General features: G+C 37.1%; 1 protein-coding gene across 7 annotated transcripts in view; it reads right to left on the reverse strand.

Annotated features, from left to right (window-relative positions):
• Window positions 1–18,312, reverse strand: part of MAP3K7 (mitogen-activated protein kinase kinase kinase 7) — a 96,835-nt gene that overhangs the window by 72,035 nt on the left and 6,488 nt on the right. For all 7 annotated transcript variants that reach the window (XR_006217745.1, XR_006217746.1, XR_006217744.1 and 4 more), the window contains exons 2-5: window positions 8,942–9,052; window positions 4,960–5,025; window positions 4,423–4,468; window positions 3,209–3,347 (exon numbers count right to left, since the gene is read on the reverse strand). Coding sequence is in view for 2 of the 7 variants with exons in the window: in XM_042986814.1 (XP_042842748.1) it covers window positions 3,209–3,347; window positions 4,423–4,468; window positions 4,960–5,025; window positions 8,942–9,052 (362 nt within the window). In the remaining 5 variants the exon portion in view is untranslated. The remainder of the gene's footprint in view (window positions 1–3,208; window positions 3,348–4,422; window positions 4,469–4,959; window positions 5,026–8,941; window positions 9,053–18,312) is intronic.

The following is an 18,312-nucleotide window of genomic DNA, read 5'->3' on the forward strand; positions in this document are numbered from 1 at the left end:
TTTTCAATCATGAATATATTTATTTGAAAATAACAACATACACTTTAATTAAAGAAAAAAGGTAAAATAAACCAATATAGAAGGAAAAATGATCTTTATTTTAAATGTCCTTATTATTAAGAAAAAAATTTTTTTAACGTTTATTCATTTTTAAGAAACAGAGACAGAGTGCGAGTGGGGGAGGGGCAGAAAGAGGGGGAGAAACAAACCAAAGCAGGCTCCAGGCTCTGAGCTGTCAGGACAAAGCCTGACGTAGGGCTTGAACCCACAAACCATGAGATCATGAACTGAGCTGAAGTCAGATGCTTAAGCAACTGAGGTACCCAAGCACTCCTTAAATGTCCTTACTTTTAACGTCCTTCTAAAAAATTTTTTTTATGTTTAGAACGTGTGTACAGGAGGAACATAACTCTATTACAGTTAAAATGACCTAATGAAAGATTTCCAGAAAAATTTTCTGAACTTAAGATTCTGCCTTTCCTAAGTGCTTTATTAACCAAGTACAATCACCAAGTAGCATGCTCTTACTTAGGTTTTCCTCTTCATGACAAACAGGAAATAAAGATAATCTGTACCATCACATTGTAGTAATATTCGAAAGCAGAAATGGAATTCATTCAAATTATAAATTTTATAAATTCTTTGTATATAATTTTATACTAAAATTCTAACTGGAGAGTTTCTTTTCAGTCCAGCATGACTAGGATAAACCAGATAAACTACTATATACATCTGCATTAGGTCACAAATACTTCTATGCTAACTGAAGTGGAAAGAATGTTAAATGCAATTTATCTTTATATGTCCTTCAACAAAAAGTTTCCTGTTTTACTGTTCTTGTTCCAGCTCTACTCTTTACCCAAGATAAGAACTCTAACTGGTTTCCTTGTTTCATATTGGTATATCAAGGTAGTTTATTCTGAATGACTTTTATATTATTATTATTATTATTATTACAATTAGTACTCCTTTACTCATAAGATTTTGATAGGTCATCAGCCATGAGCATGACATTCAAGGTTCACTGAAATATGAACCTAAGTGATCTTTGCAGGCTTACATTCATTCACACAGCTGGGACCAAAACACATTTTTATTTCTGAAGTATTACACAAATGAACCTGCAAAAGAAGAATAAAATAGGGGTACAAACACAAGTCGATATTCTATAAAACACCTAACCAAATCATCAGTTGCCTTTTTTTTAAGTTCAATTATTTTGAGGGGGGGGCAGGCAGAGAGAGAGAGAGAAAGAGAGAGAGAGAGAGAGAGAGAGAGAGAATATCTCAAGCAGGTTCCACACTGTCCATGCACAGTTTGATGTGGGGCTTGAACTCACGAACCATGAGATCATGACGTGAGCTGAAATCGAGTTGGAAGCTTAACCGACTGAGTCACCCATTCTGTGGAACTCCTCTCGACCACAGAATTCAGTTTTCCAGTGATAATAATAGAGCATGTGGACTTGTATATATAATTATTTATGTAAGCATAGCCATTCCAAAGAATTTTCTTCTCCCCACTACATTCTGAAAAATCAATTCTAACTCTAAAGCCCAATTTGTGCATTAAGTGCCCCAAAGACAATCTGCAATACTATAGGATGAGTACAATCAGAAGGATGACCAAGAGGAATGAATGACTTAGGCCAGACTTCTTGTAAGTATACTGATGGTATTTAAGACAAAAGGAAGAGTTCCTATTCACAAATGATTTTAGTAGGACATATCCAGTCTAAGTAGGTTGGCTAAATAAACCTAACATTTATGGATTTATGGGGTATAGGTAGATGGAGAATGAAGGCAGTCACTTAAGTTGTATAATTATGGAATAGAAAAGATATTGGAAAACTGAAAGCACTTCCTTTTGTATTTTCATGTACATTGTTTTGTTATTCCAAAGCCAAAACATGCCCTAATAGAAGAAAAGGGATATTTTTGGAAGTTCCATCTGATGGTTTCTGGCTTCTCCAGAAAAAAGATGCTTTGTACCTGATGCTTGCCCGGATCCTTTGAATCAATAGTCAATTTGTTGTTGGATAAGAGCTATGATTCTCATGAGTTTGTTTTGATAATTCAGCTGTATGTTAATTAAGAGAGGAAAAACAGGACTCGATCTTCATAAACAGGAAAAAAAAAAGACAAAGTGATTTCTTCTTCACTAGGCAAAACAGGTTGCTAAGGTACTAGCCTCTGGAGTCAAGTTAAAAAAATAAAGGTGTCATGAATCTGGGTCTTAAACATTATTTGACCAGGGACCTGGGGAAAGAGAAATCAGTTTAAGCCTGGGAGTAGAAATAAGGTACACTAGTGAGAACAAGTGATTCCAAGAGCTGAAACCTATGTAGAATGTATCAGATTAGACATGAGAGTGACAAGTTGTACCCAGAAGGGGCACTTTAATGCTTTAAACCTGCATCAAGAGAACGGAATACTTGAAACTGATTTCCTAGGGGAAACCTCTTATATGAGGCTGATGTGGTGGCTGGGGGTAGAGAACGAGAGAATGGCATGTGGAGACTCTGTCACAAGTGGATAAAGAAGAAAATAATCAGAGAGAAAAGGGGACAATACCTGTATGTTTTCTTTAACTGAATACCTATATAAACAAAAAAAACCCCCAAAGTTTCACTCTTTAAAATACTTATTCAGGGAATTGTGATCCTAGGATCCTCAATATGGAGAAATCCAGAAGATTTTCAATTTCTACCCAGATGCCAGAAACGTTCTTTTGCCTTCCTCTAAAAGGGCAAATAATAACCACTCTGTAAATTTTTGTAAAATGTCTACTATGTGTGGACATTGTGCTAGCTGTTAGGGATATAGTAGGGAACAAGACAAACTTGTCTCTTATCTCATGGAACTGTCTAGGGGCAATGATATATACAGCAGGCACAAAATAAATTTATAGCCTTACCAATTCTAGAAGTTTGCAAATCCATAGCAAGAATTATTAAAAATAAAAATTCAACTAAAATTAAAATCCTACTAAAGAGAACATTTTAAAATGCAAGCTTAAATAACTAAATAATGAAGGTGAGTTAAAAATAAACACTCTCAAACAAGCCAAAGGGAAGAGAAAAGAGAATATCATGTGCAACAATTAGCTTGAATTAGAAAGTGGTGGGGGGGAGGGAGTGGTGTGGTGGAGGGATGGAGAGAGAGAGAGAGAGAGAAGGAGAGTGAGACACGGCACTATTAGAACTTACTTTGGTGGTTTCAGGTCCCTGTGAATTAGAGCTTTGGGTTGCATGCTGTGAAGATAAGCCACTCCTTGGGAACACTGTAAACACCAACTCATTGCGTGGGCAGCAGTGTAATATGGCAATGGTTCAGCACCATGCAGCACTGCAAAAGAAAGGCACAAACTAAAAAGAACTTTATTGCATATAACAAAAGACACAGGGTGAATGCAAGCACTGTCGGAACACATGACCAGGTCTATTTCTACATATGTTCCCATCAGTCCTGCTTTTAATTATTTTCTAAATATAAAGATAGAAATATCTAGTAATTTCAAATGGATACATACCACATAAATACCTAAAATCTAATAGTACTTCTAGTAAAGGTTATATATATGCTCTATCTAGCAAAATCAATATATATTACCACTTTTCCACTGATAGATACTGTCTTTCACAAAATAATGTAAATTATAAACAATATGATAGTATACTATTGTAACAGAAATATAGAGAAGTAGTACAGAAGGAAATAAAACAATGTAAATCAAGATGTTTACAATTATGCTTTCTACAATAGCTAAAAACTAGAAATAGTTCAATCAAATAAAACAATGGAGTATGAGAGCTACCCATTAACAATGATGAACACAGTAAATATAAATAAAAATTTAAATAAAATACTAACTTAAAAAATAGAATGCAACAATTTATTTTATATAAATGCAACAATATATTTACTACACTGGTGTTTTGCAAGAGTGAAAAAGTTAGCTCTGTTCTATAAAAATAACTAAATGACACAGTGTCCTTCATTGTTAAAACGTTCTGTGAAGGGAGTTTTCACAATTTTATTTTTCTAAAGAGAGCAAATTATGCAGAATGAAATGGAAGTATGGTTAAAGAGTTCTCAAATGAGGAGGCTCAAAGCTAAGAGAGGGCAAAAAACAAAAACACTAAAAGTATGAAGATATTTTAAAATCTGTTTAAAAAGCAAATTTTACCTTACTTAAATGCTTTTAGTATTATGAAAAGTACCACTTAGACTTCTAAATTTCATATACCAATGCTGTAGCATTTCATCTTTTCATTTCTAATCTTTAGCAGCTTTTTTTTAATTACCTCCTTTTGGGATTCTGAGGGTAAACTGTGAAGAACATTAAGCAACTAACAGTGTATATTAAGATCTCTTCAATGATTTTATTCTACTAGATAAAGACAAGTCTAATGACACTCACCATTATATAAAGAGCCCCCTTCAGCGTATTCCATCACAAGACACACCTAAAAGAAACACATGTCAGAATAATTAACTACAGTGTTGTGGCACCTTACGTGATTTGGGCCAGATAGTTCAGTTCAATCTTTAATTTTATAAATGCATTAAAAATTCTTTTGGTCTCTAGTATGTGAATGGTATTAACGGAAAGAAAAGGGGACCCAAGACTCTGTCTTGTATACAAGGGGCCCACTGTCTAAGAGTGGAAATGAATGTGAACACATAATCACAAGATCTTTGAGAACTTTCTCCAGTGCTGAGTAGATGCTGTCACAGGATGTCATAAATCTCATAACACGATGAGTTTACTGGATGAGACCACCTAAGATAATTCCTCCAATATACTGTGTTGTTAACAGACTAGAAACAAATACATAAAGTGCAATTTTTTTGAAATAATCTAACAGATCAAAACAGCTTCAAAAACTACATCCCCTCAAACATTTACCGTGTCACTGCTTACAGATGGGTGACAATGAAAAAGTGACAAACTTACTGGATTCAAGCAGGCCCCATACAGCTTTACAATATTAGGATGGTTCACGCGGGATAACTGTCGAAGCTGTAACAAATTAAGGTTTCTTTTAAAAGGTGCTAACTTATGAGAAACTGATTTCACAGCATCATTGTAATTTCATGGTTGTACAAAACATTAGTTCAATCACTCAACTATCATCATTCACTATGTAAGCAGGCACTGTGGTCATAAATGCCTGCCCAGGATGGCAAAGATTCCCTGCCCTAGAGCTCTCACGCTTTGAGAGATGGACATGTAAACAAATAATTAAGGTAATGTGCAAAGTGCTGTAACAGGAGTTATGAACAAGTCATGGTAAGTACAAATAAGAATAAACTTTGCCAAGAAATGTTAGGACACTATCCCAGAGATGGCACTGAGCTGAGTTATTGAAGCCAGAAGAAGCCCTGTCATTGTCATCATCTTCATAACTATGGCTGAATAGTCTATCTACTCTGTGCCGGGCATTGGGGGGTACTTTATAGATACCATATAATTCTCACAACTCTGCAAGGTAGGTATTGTCATTTCTACCTTAAAAGAAGAGGGACCTTTAAGATAAAGCTCAGAGAGGGTTAAGTGAGCTGTTAAATATCGTACAGCTAGGAAGCGGTATAGCCAGGGTTTGAACTTTGGTTTATCTGACTTAAAATCTGCACTTTCTGCATATGTGTGCTGTCTTCCCTATTTCCTTCTCCTATCTCTTGAATTAATTGCCTCCTCTGCATTCCCACTACCATTGCCTTAGTAACATGACTGCTGTAGTAATTGCCGTGTGTTCTCCTAGCTATTCTTCCTACTTCCAGCTTTAATCTTCCCCAATCCAATGAATCACACTAAGGTCAGTGAGAGGTTTGGCTATACTGTTTCTCTTGCTCTACATCTCAAACATCTGTTTATGTGTCCCTCCAAACTGCACCTTACTCTCTTTCTTCTCTCTTTTATGTCTTTTCCTTTCTCTTCCTCTTATTATTTACATTATACTGCTGGCTCATATGAAGTCCAAAAAGATAAACCTTTTTACTATATGCTAGTAGAAAGCTATATTTTTCTACAGCCAACATCTGTGTATTTTCAGTCCTAACACAAGAATATCACTATTTATTATATTCATTTATTATAAATACATATTTATTATATTTCATCTTAAGGTTCAGGACTGAGCTTCAGATAGCAGATTATGTAAGTATTCCTGCTCCCTCCTCAAATCCTACTAAGACATTAAAGGCATTTTTTCAAGGCACAAAGAAGTATAAAGAGAATGTGAAATGAGAAGACAACAACACATTTTTGAAGTTGGAAAGCAAATGATTAGCAGTATCGGACACAGCAGATCTAAAAAAAAAAAAAGAAAAGAAAAGAAAAAATGAGAAGCAATGAGATTTATCTCATAAAATCTCCAAAGGGTTGGGAGTACCAGGTAAATAAGTTTACCTCCAAAGGGTTGGGAGTACCATGCAAATAAGGCAATAATGGAACAGAGAGACTGGCTGAAAGGTAGACCAAAGATTCCCTCCCTTCCTGACTTCAAACAGCTTAGTGATGCCTCTGTATCATCCCAAAGATTAGAGGCTGTTTCTTTGATATAGCAAAGAGTCTCTGGATTGGGGGATACCAAAGAAAAGTAAGGAATGAGCTCAAAGTAGTTGCCTCTGAGAAGCAGAAAACTTGATGGGAAGGAGGGTAAGGGAATAAAAGTTTTCAAAGTAAGAACATGTAGAGGACTCACATCCAATGTGGCTGATCCAAAGCCCAGTGTGCATCTCTCTCCTCTAGTTTCTTCCCCTCCTTCTCTCCTTGGTTTGAGAAAGTCTAGGCTGTGGTTGTTGGGAGCCTAGGCCTTCAACCAAAAGTACTGTACTCACTTGTTGGGGGCAGAGGCCAGGGTGATGACACAAAGGAGTCTGAACCAGGATCTCTGTCTGGGTCTTACTGAAAGTTTGTCTGAGAGACATAACTCAGTGGAAGGGATGATGGATTGAAGGTAGCAGCCTGTGAGAACACCTATTGCTCTTTTTAGGTAGGATGATAATATATAAAGGAAGAGCCAAGGTCTTTCCAGAAGTGACCTGATAGAATTCATCACGTGGTTTTCATAGGGGAGGTGCACACTGGGCTAGTGCTATAAAGTCTTTATTAATTATTTTATTTTTACACTTAAAAATTTTTTTTACTTGTTTTTGAGAGAGAGACAGAGCACAAGCAGGAGAGGGGCAGAGAGACAGAGGGAGACACAGAATCCGAAGCCGGCTCCAGGCTTCGAGCTGTCAGCATAGAGCCCAATGTGGCGCTCGAACTCACGGACTGCGAGATCATGACCTGGGCCGAAGTTGGACGCCCAGCCAACTGAGCCATCCAGGCGCCCCTATTTATTTTATTTTTAAATTCTGATGTCTGAATGTCTCTCTGGAAGAGATGTGTCTCTGATAAACTATCTGGAGTTGAGAGATGGGATTAGAAGGGATTGGCTGCAGGCAAGGGAGTTAAAGATCTGTAAATGAAAGAAATTGAATTTGAAGGTGAGAGAGACACACAGAGGAGGTGGGGTAGAGGGAAGACCAATTGCTTTGTGGGAGACTGGAGCCCAAGGTCTCAGAACTAATGAAGGAAGAAGTGTGTCCCAACCTTGTGAATCTCTTAAAAACCATTCAGTTGTACTTCCAACAGGTGAATTTTATGGTACATAAAATAAAGCTTTAAAAAAAGAAAAAAAAAAAAAGAATATGTGGACTATCTGACAATCTCAATTATATGTATATATAACCTTGATAAAAAATTTTTATCCAAGCTATTATAATCTTTTCAAGTCCTGATTCCTAGTGTTTAACACATATGCTTTTACCTAGTTTTGTGAAAGTGCCAATACACTTTTAGACCTTATCTAAACCATAAACAAATATCATGAGTAAGGCAAGGCTGAGGCCAGACTCTCGGAGCATACTATTAGAGATCATCTTTTCTTCATGATGACCCCAAACTATCAGCATTTCTCAACTCATTCAATTAATTACAAAAATCCACTTAGTCATATCCCAACTAGGTTCTCAGTCTCCATGTTATACATTTAAAAATATCATAAAGTATATTTTGAAATTATAATTAAATATAATCACAAACATAAATTCAGAAAGGTTTGTAAGATAAAGACCACTTATCCACTGGTTAAAAAGTGATAAAACCACTGATATTTTTTTAAAGTTTATTTTTGAGAGAGAGAGGCAGAAGAGAGCTGTGCATGAGTTGGAAAGGGGCAAAGAGAGAAAGAATCCAAGCAGGCTCTGCAAGAACGTCTCAGAGCCTGACATGTGGCTCTAACCCACAAACCATGAGTTCATGACCTGAGCAGAAACCAGTCAGACCCTTAACCGACTGAGCCACCCAGGCACCCCAAAACCGGACTTAATGAACTACTATAATTTAATATACAACATAGTACAAAATTAAGAATAAATCTGACAATAGAATAATCTCAATTACTGAATTCTCCATCATCAAATCTGTAAGAGAATAGTTGCAGATTTTCATGCTAAATGTGAAATAATCAAATTTGAAATTTTTCCCTGTAAAATGATCTCATTTGAATTTCTAAAAATATTCAGTCAAAAATGAATGCATAAAATTTCCCTTAATTTTAGATAATGGGAGAAAATATCATTTCTTTTCTATTTTAAAATTTAAATTCTGTGTCTTGAAATAGATCTGAATCACATGGATGAGACTATATTTTAATAAAGGGATGATTCATTTATGTAGTTAGTTAAGAGTCTTTTCCTCTACTTTTTAATCAGAATTAAGAGTGTGAATGAAAAATGTTTCCATGGCATTATCTCTGGATCTACCAAATTGCTGAAGTTGAAGTATACAGAGAAGTGACAACTGAGAAACAACTTCTTTCACAATATTAAATTCATAGAGTATCTTAGGTAAAGAATTACACAACGGAAATAAGATCTCAACTTACCTCTACAATAAAAGCTTTCCTCTCAGATTCACTTTCTATTTGTTTAATGGCAACATCTTTTGCTCTCCATTTAGCTTTGCAGACTACTCCAAAGGCTCCTCTTCCAACAACCTGAGTTAAAAAACAACAACAACAACAACAACAACAACAACAACAACAACAAATCACCCATGAGAATCAGAAATAAATAGATCCAGCCCAACATATAACACTGAAGCTGACTTGAAAGATTTGGAAAAGATTTTAGAAATCATCACTCCCTGGATTTGCCACTGAGCATGTATGAAGTTTCACTGAAGTGAGAAAATACTGAACTTGTCTCTATCTTTTGAAAGTTTATGACCTAGACAGCTCTTCATTGTCAAGTAAAACCAAAACAACAAATAAAAAAGACTCCTGGAACAAGAAGAAAAGAAAAGAAAAGAAAAGAAAAGAAAAGAAAAGAAAAGAAAAGAAAAGAAAAGAAAAGAAAAGAGACAAGATGAACAAGGAGAGAGAGAGATGGTTTGGGAAAAGAAAAATAAAAAGCAGGAACATACAATCGGTGTTTAAGCTATCATACTTATGAAATTAAAAATAGCTTTTGAATAATTCAGTAGGGGTATGAAACAGAGGGAAAAGGACAAAAATACAGATGATAAAAGATTGGCCCCTGTGACAGTAGACAAAACTTAGTATTACCTATATAATGGAATACACTTGGAATCCATCAAGAAAAAGAAATGAACTGCTGATTGATAAATGCTACAACATGGATGAACTTCAAAAAACACTGTGCTAAATGAAAGAAGCTACATACAAGAGACCACACACTATGATTCCACTGACGTGAAATGTCCAGAAAAGTTAAATCCATAGAGATAGAAAGTAGATCAGTGGTTGCCTAGAACTGAGAGTGAAAATTGGGATTAACTGTAAATGGGTAGGAGGAATATTACCAAGGGGGTGAAAATGTCTGAAAACTGATTTATGATGATAGGTGCATAACTTGGCATATTTGTACAAATGACCGAATACTTCAAATTGGTGAATTTCATAATATGTAAAATATTTCATTAAAGTTATTTTTTTTCAGTTATAAAAGGTTGGCCATGTATTTTATTATTGTTGACAGCTAACTGATAGGGACCTCATGGGTTCATTGCTCTCTCATGCTATTTGCTTTACTTTTACAAATGTTTGAAATTTGCCATAATATAAAAACAACAGAATAGCTTTTGAAGCTTGTTAAGATTTTATTATTGTAAATGACCTTAGTTAAGTGCCATCTACTCCAATTTTTCAGCTTCCAATGTATCTAAGTACCTTGTGGCAATGCTTTTTCCTTAAGTGAAATATCTGTCTACACCTCTCATTTATGTACTTTCTTTTTTTTTTTTTTAAAGTTTATTTATTTTTGACAGAGAGACACAGCATGAGCGGGGGAGGGGCAGAGAGCGGGAGACACAGAATCTGAAGCAGGCTCCAGGCTCTGAGCTGTCAGCACAGATCCTGATGCGGGGCTTGAACTCACGGACCGCGAGATCATGACCTGAGCCGAAGTCGGCCGCTCAACCAACTGAGCCACCCAGGCGCCCCTCATTTATGTACTTTCTATGTTTTGCTTTCATACGTTACCTCATTTACACAACCATAGGAGGTACATACTAATGTTATTCTTATTTTACAGATAAAGCTTCTAGCTTTAAAGAAGTAAACTAACTTGCTCAAAGCTATATTAGTAAAGAGCAAGTACAAGTACGTATTGATCCCAGAGAAGTTAACACCAGAATGTGAAGGATCCTAATATGTACACATATAACTCTATTCTATGCCAGAACAGGGGGCACAGAGAGAGGGAGACACAGAATTTGAAGGAGGCTCCAGGCTCTGAGCTGTCAGCACAGAGCCCTACGTGCAGCTCAAACCAATGAACCGTGAGATTGTGACCGGAGCCAAAGCCGGATGCTTAACCGACTGAGCCACCCAGACACCCCAAGGAGCTTTCACTTTAGACAAACTTACAAGAACAAATCCATGGGCACAAAGCTCTTCTGTAACAAAGTTGGCTCTAGCTAGGCGGATCAGATAATTTATTATTTACATCAGAACTCTTTTTAGAGTAAGAAGTAAGTTCCAATAATAACCACGAGGACAGTAGCTGTAAATGGGGATGTATGGCCAGTTTAGCAATAGCTCAAATTCTATTTCATACATTACACAAAACAGTATGGCTATTTCTCATGTTACATAATGTATAAAAACACCCAAATGGTTAACATTTATTGAATGTTTCCATTTTATTTTATTTTGTCATCTCTATTTTTTGTTTTCAATTTTAATTCCAGTATAGTTAACATATGGTGTTATATTAACTTCAAGTGTACACTACAGTGATTCAAGAATTCTACACATTATTCAGTGCTCATCATGATAAGTGTACTCTTTAATCCCCTTCATAAATCTACCTCTCCTCTGGTAACCATCAGTTTGCTCTCTTGGTATTTCTCTTGTTTTTTCCCTTTGCTCCTTTTTTTTTTTTTTTTTAATTTTTTAAATGTTCTATATATTTTTGAGAAGAAAGCACAAGTGGGGAAGGGACAGAGAGATAAAGAGAAAGGGGAATAGAAGATCTGAAGCAGGATCTGTGCTGACAGCAGCAAACCCAATGAGGGGCTCGAACTCACAAACTGTGAGATCATGACCTGAGCTGATGTCAGATGCTCAACCAACTGAGCCACCCAGGTGCCGCCTATATTTTGTTTCTTAAATTCCACACGTGAGTGAAATCATATGGTATCTGTCTTTCTCTGACTTATTTCACTTAGCATAATACTCTCTAGCTCTATCCAGGTTGCAAATGGCAAGGTTTCATTGTTTTTTTTTTACGGCTGAAAAATATTCCATCGCTTGTGTGTGTGTGTGTGTGTGTGTGTGTGTGTATCATATCTTCCTTATCCATTCATTTATCAATGGACACTTGGGCTGCTTCCATATCTTGACTATGGTAAATAATGCTGCAATAAACATAAGGGTTCATGTATCCCTTTTTAGGGTAAATACCCAGTATAGTGCAATTACTGGATCACAGGGCAGTTCTATTTTTAACCTTTTAAGGAGCTTCCGTACTATTTTTCACAGTGGATATACCAGTTTGTATTCCCACCAATAGTGCATTAGGGTTCCTTTTTTCTCAACATCCTCACCAACATTTGTTTCTTGTTTTTGAGTTTAGCTACTCTGACAGGTGTGAGGTGATATCGCATTATAGTTTTGACTTGCATTTCCCTGATGATGGGTGATGCTAAGCATCTTTTCATGTGTCTGTTGGCCATCTGGATGTCTTCTTTGAAAAAAATGTCTGTTTACGTATTCAGCCCATTTTTTAATTGGGTTCTTTGCTTTTTGGGTGTTGAGTTGTATCTCTCATATGAGAAAGAAACCAACATCAGTCATTTGCACTAGTCATCCAGTTACTTTAACATGAATGGGTATTGACTAAACCTGGCACCATCAGAGTAATGGAAAGAGCACACCCGGGCTCTGAAATTCAACAGACTCGAGTTTGAATAAAGGTTCTACCTATTAGCTATTAATGCTGGGCAGAGTAACATCTCTGAGCTTCTGTTTTCTCAGCAGTAAAGGGGAGATGCTTACAATCTCCTCAGTGGTATCTACAGGATTCATACTCAAACCAAAACCATGTAGTTTCTTATATCCTACAAAAGAATAATAAGTGCTTAGAGTTAGGTATGAATCAATGTAAGGAGCTGTACAATTAACCATGATGAATAGCAAACAGGTCTTAAAACAAATTTCAACTTTACGGCAACATTAGACTAAGAAGGTATGGATGGAGAACAGATTACCTATTGATATGATAATGAAATAATGATTATGAATTCAAAATATTCTTCAACCATGTATTTACAAAGCAACTGTACTTAGTAGGTGTCCTCCTGTTTCATTTTCCTATTTTAAGTAAAGTCCACGTAGGGATTCCAAACATTGTATTTGTAGATCATTCGCTTGTCACAAAAACCGTTAGGTGTTATATGACTAGTTGTGATGCACAAGTGCCATCTAGTGCTGAGATGATGGCTGACTCTGAGTTTTCAACTTAAAATCATGGGAACAAAATGTGGAGAAATAAGGACATGATAAACCTTCTTCTATTTGCTCAAGAAAGCAGCAATTTTTTAAACACTTTGAAATATAAAACAGGCACATTTAGGTAAGAAGAGAGCCAATGGCTTTAAGAAGCCTCCACTCATGTTAGGGGTCTAAGATATTTCACAGGTATGGTAAAACAACAGATATAAAATGATAGTAAAGAAAAGTACAAGATGCCTAAGGATGTACACATAAAGTGAAATGCATGATTAAAAAAAAAATAATAACTGAATTCAAAGGAGTGAGGTTAGAGGCACTGGGTGTTATATGTAGGGGATGAATCACTGGATTCTACTCCTGAAATCATTATTGTACTATATGCTAACTAACTTGAAAATAAATCAAAAAATAAACAAGTACATTAAAAAAAAAAAAAAAGGAAGCAGAGTCAATGCTTAAAGAATTAAACCTTTGTGTATCTAATGATTCTGAATACTAATTCCAATGAACGAAAGGGGTTTTTCCCAAACCACCAAAGAAATTCTCAGATACCAACCAGCTGGGTGTCCTACAATTCAATTCAACTCTGACACTATCTATCTGGACACAAGTATCAGATCCTGCAGGTTAAGGGCTCAGGTCTATAAGACTGTCCCTCCTTCCACAACTTCAGATGCCAGTCACAAGTCCAGGATGTCACTTGTGCTTCTGACCAATGGCTACAGATTGGAGGTTCCAATGACTCCCTCCTTGGGTTCAATCAATTTGCTGGAGTGGCTCACAAAACTGAAACATTTTCCTTACTGTATTACCAGTTTATTATAAAAGGACATAACCCAGGAACTGCCAGATAAAAGAGAACCAGAGGGCAAGATATGCAGAAAGCGTGCAAAGCTTCCATAACCTCTCTAGGCAAGTCACTCTCCTTGAACCTCTATGTGTTCACCAACCTGGAAGTTCTCCAACCCTGGCCTTTTGGGTTTTTATGGAGGCTTCATTAGACAGGTATGATTGATTACATCTTTGGTCAATGGCAAATGATCTGACCTCCAGCTCCTCTCCTTTCTACACTCCCTTCTTTGGAGGTCAGGGGGATGGGACTGAAAGTTCCAACCCTCTAACCAAAAAGTAGGTTCTCCTAGCAACTAGCCCCCATCCTGTAGTAGGGTTAAAAAGTACCCTGAACAGGGGCGTCTGGGTGGCTCAGTCGGTTAAGCGTCCGACTTCGGCTCAGGTCATGTTCTCACAGTTTGTGAGTTCGAGCCCCGCGTCAGGCTCTGTGTTGACAGCTCAGAGCCTGGAGCCTGCTTTGGGTTATGTGTCTCCTTCTCTCTCTGCCCCTCCCCAACTTGTGCCCTGTCCCTTTGTCTCTCAAAAAAATAAGTAAATGTAAAAGTAACCTCAACATAACGAGAGAGAGAAACAGAAACATTTTTATTTTTCTTCCCTTAGGAAATTCGGAAAGTTTTGGGAGCTGTGAATGAGGAACTGTGGACAAAGACCAAGTATATATGACAGAAATACACATTTGGTCATTCATTTTTTATAATTGTATTCTTTTTTTTTTTTTTTTAATGTTTACTTATTTTTGAGAGAGACCGAGTACGAGTGAGGAAGGGGCAGAGAGAAGAGGAGGAGACACAGAATCTGTAGCAGGGTCCAGGTGCTGAGCTGTCAGCAGAGCCTGATGCGGGGCTTGAACTCACAAGCCATGAGATCATACCTGAGCTGAAGTCAGACACTTAACCGACCAAGCCACATAGGTGCCCCTATGTTTGGTCATTCAGATGACCAAATGTATATTCCTTATAAATCATCACACTGCAATATAAAAAAAAAAAAAAAAAAAAAAGACTTTCCATTTTTTCAAGTGGCATAAATGTAGAGATATTAAGAGTAAAAAATATATATATATAAAGAATTGACTTTTGGGGCGCCTGGGTGGCTCAGTCGGTTAAGCGGCCGACTTCGGCTCAGGTCATGATCTCTCGGTCCATGAGTTCAAGCCCCGCGTCGAGCTCTGTGCTGACAGCTCAGAGCCTGGAGCCTGTTTCAGATTCTGTGTCTTCCACTCTCTGACCCTCCCCTGTTCATGCTCTGTCTCTCCCTGTCTCAAAAATAAATAAAACGTTAAAAAAAATAATAATAAAAAAAAAGAATTGACTTTTGCCTTCATGGAATAAAAGTGAGGTAGAGAAAAAATTCAAGACAACAGTACTTAAATCATTTTTTAAATACTTACTAGCTTAAGTGAGCCAAAGGTAAGTCTATAATGGTGGTTAAAGAAACACCTCATCCCCTTCAGGGATAGGCTTAGAGATTCAGGACAGGCTTAGGAATTTGAGGGCAGAAAGGACTTATCCTTCCCACTTCTCAAAGAGATTTTTAAGAGAGGGCAGCCTCACACAGCTTAGCCACCCTGGAAAGCTACAGATGATTAAAAATGCAAGGGGAGAGGGCCTAGATGGCTTAATTGGTTAAGCATCCCACTCTTCATTTTGGCTCAGGTCATGATCTTGCAGTTTGTGGGATCAAGCCCTGTGTCAGGCTCCAAGGTGACATCACGGAGCTTGCTTGGGATTCTCTCTCTCCCAACAGAATATGGAAATGATAACAACAACAACAACAACAACAACAAAAACTGCAAAACAAAACAAAAAAAACTCTTGCCAAAAGAAAAGTGAAGAAACTGAAATTAGAGTCTCTTGGACTATAGGGAGGAGGCTGTTTTGGGCAAAATGTTGGAACCTGTATCTCAGGCTGTGGGATAGTAGACAGCTCAAATACAGGGAGCTAAATAGAGATCAGCTGAGTTTTGGAGAATCGATGAAGGCCAAAGGGGAAGGCCTAGTCAGTAAGCAAGGGAGAAATGGGTAAGTTCTCCTTTCAAAGGTGTGAAGGTAAGGATCATACCAAGAAAACAATGAACTTCATTTGTTTACTCCTTAAATCAGTTTTTGAACGTCTACTATATTCAGCTACCATTTAGCTTATCAGAGATATAGCAATAAATAAGACAAAGACTATGATCTACATGGAATGTGTTTTCAATTAATGGAGGGGAAAGATAATCAATAGGCAAAAAGATGAATAAGAAGAATATCAGATTGCAAAAAAATGCTATGTAGAAAACAAAAAAGAAGGATGATAGGACAAAGAGACTGGTGGAAGCTTTGGGACAGATAGTATGGGAAGGCTATCTGAGGAGGTTACTAACTTGATATTTGAATGATACAAGGAACCAACCAAAGAAGAAGAAATAATCTGAAGGCCCTAAGGGGGAAAAAACCCTCATTCCCTATTCAATAATATTTCAACCTCAGCTATAGATTAGGTGCTACCTTAGACACTCAAGATATAGAAGTGAACAAAATAAACCATAATCTTTGTTTCTACTGCTTATATTCTTGTGGAGAGAGACAAAGTAAAAACATGTAATATTTGGTAAATAACCAGTGTGCTAAAAAGTAAAGGGACAAAATCTTGTGTGTGTGTACACACATGTATGCACTACCCCCACCCAATTTTAAACAGTCGTCCTGTAAAGCCGCACTGAGAAAGGAGACATTTTAGTGATGACCTAGAGAAATACTTGGAGTGTTTGGTGTGGGCGGTGCATAGTGGGAGAAGGGAAGAGAAATACAAGATAAGACTGGAGAGACAGGCAGAATACATCCTGAATGGCTTTCTGCATCACAAAAAGGAGTTTGGATTTCAGTCTAAGTGCAGTAAGAAGCAACAGGAGAAATTTAAGAAGGAAAGATGTGATACGATTTTACATTAAAAAAATAATTCTAGCTCTTATGTGAAAAATGGATTTTAGGGAAGCTAGAACATATACAGAGACCAGATAGAAGGCTAACAGCAGCCCAAGTAAGAAAGAATAGCTGTGAGGACAAGGCTGAAGGCAGTGCAGAAAAACGGGCAGATCCAGGATATGTTTTATAGGTAGGGTCAAAAGAGCTTGCTGATGGCACGCATGTATGCAGGAGGGGCAGAGAGGAAGAGATGAATCAAGGATAACGTCTAGGTTAGGCAACAGTTTAATGAAGGAAAACAAAGAACAGAGCAAGCAGATTTTTTTTTTTAATAACACAGAGTTGTGTTTTAGTCATACAAAGTTTAAGATGTCTATTAGATACCCAAGGGAGATATCAAGAAAGAAAATAGAAACATGAGTCAAGGAGAAGTCAGGCAGGCAAATCATCAGCATTTAGTTGATTATTTCTGGTCAATCAACTGGATGAGAGATTACCAAAAAATACTATGGGGAACTGGAACTGAGCTCTGAAGAACCTCTATATCTAGAAAACAGAGGAGAAAGAAGAAGCAAAAACTGGAAAGAACAGTCAATAATATAGCAAGCAAACCAGAAGAGTATCTCAAGAAGCCAAGGGAAGATTTCCAAAATGAAAGCAAATGCAAAAACAGCAAAAGCATTAATCCAATGGCTCTCAAAATGGATCAAAAGCATCAGCATGACCTGGATATTTGTGGAAAATATAAATCCCCAGGTTCCAACCCAAAAGTACTGAGTCTGAGGGTAGGGCCCAGCAATCTGTGTTTTAAGAAACTCTGAAGGTGATTCTGGTTTGAGAACAATATTAGGTTATATTAAAAACATAACTAACGGTGAAACAAGGGACTTCGGTGGAAACCATCACATAGATCACGGAGCCCTCAACTGCTGTGGATATTATTTTTTCTTTTTTATTTTTTTTTAAATGTTTACTTCTGAGAGAGACAGAGTGCGAGTGGGGGAGGTGCAGAGAGAGAGAGAGAGAGAGAGGGAGACACAGAATCTGAAGCAGGCTCCAGGCTCTGAGCTGTCAGAACAGGGTTCAAACCCATGAACCGCAAGATCATGACCTTAGCTGAAGTCAGATGCTAGTCATTACCTGAGCCGAAGTCCAACGCTCAACTAACTGAGCCACCCAGGCGCCTCTGCTGTGGATATTACTTATCAAAGTTTTCCAGAGCACTAAATGCCATCTTGGGCATGAAGAAAGAAAAAGGGGGATTCTTGTGAACAACCCAATGTTTTTCTTGAAACACAGATTGACAGAAACTAGTGGCATAGAGGGCAAATTGAGACACTGGCATCTGAGGTATGAAAATCCTCATATTCAAACTAAAAACAAGGAAAGGAAGTTACTTTTTACTTACAATCTAACTTCTAATTCAAGTTCACAAATCAAATATGCTTTTTGGATTGCATTCATATCTGAATAACCTAAGTTTCTTTGACACATTGGGTCATTAACAATTATTTTGAATTT

This window comes from Panthera tigris, chromosome B2, assembly GCF_018350195.1.
Source record: "Panthera tigris isolate Pti1 chromosome B2, P.tigris_Pti1_mat1.1, whole genome shotgun sequence".
NCBI classification, from domain to species: domain Eukaryota; kingdom Metazoa; phylum Chordata; class Mammalia; order Carnivora; family Felidae; genus Panthera; species Panthera tigris.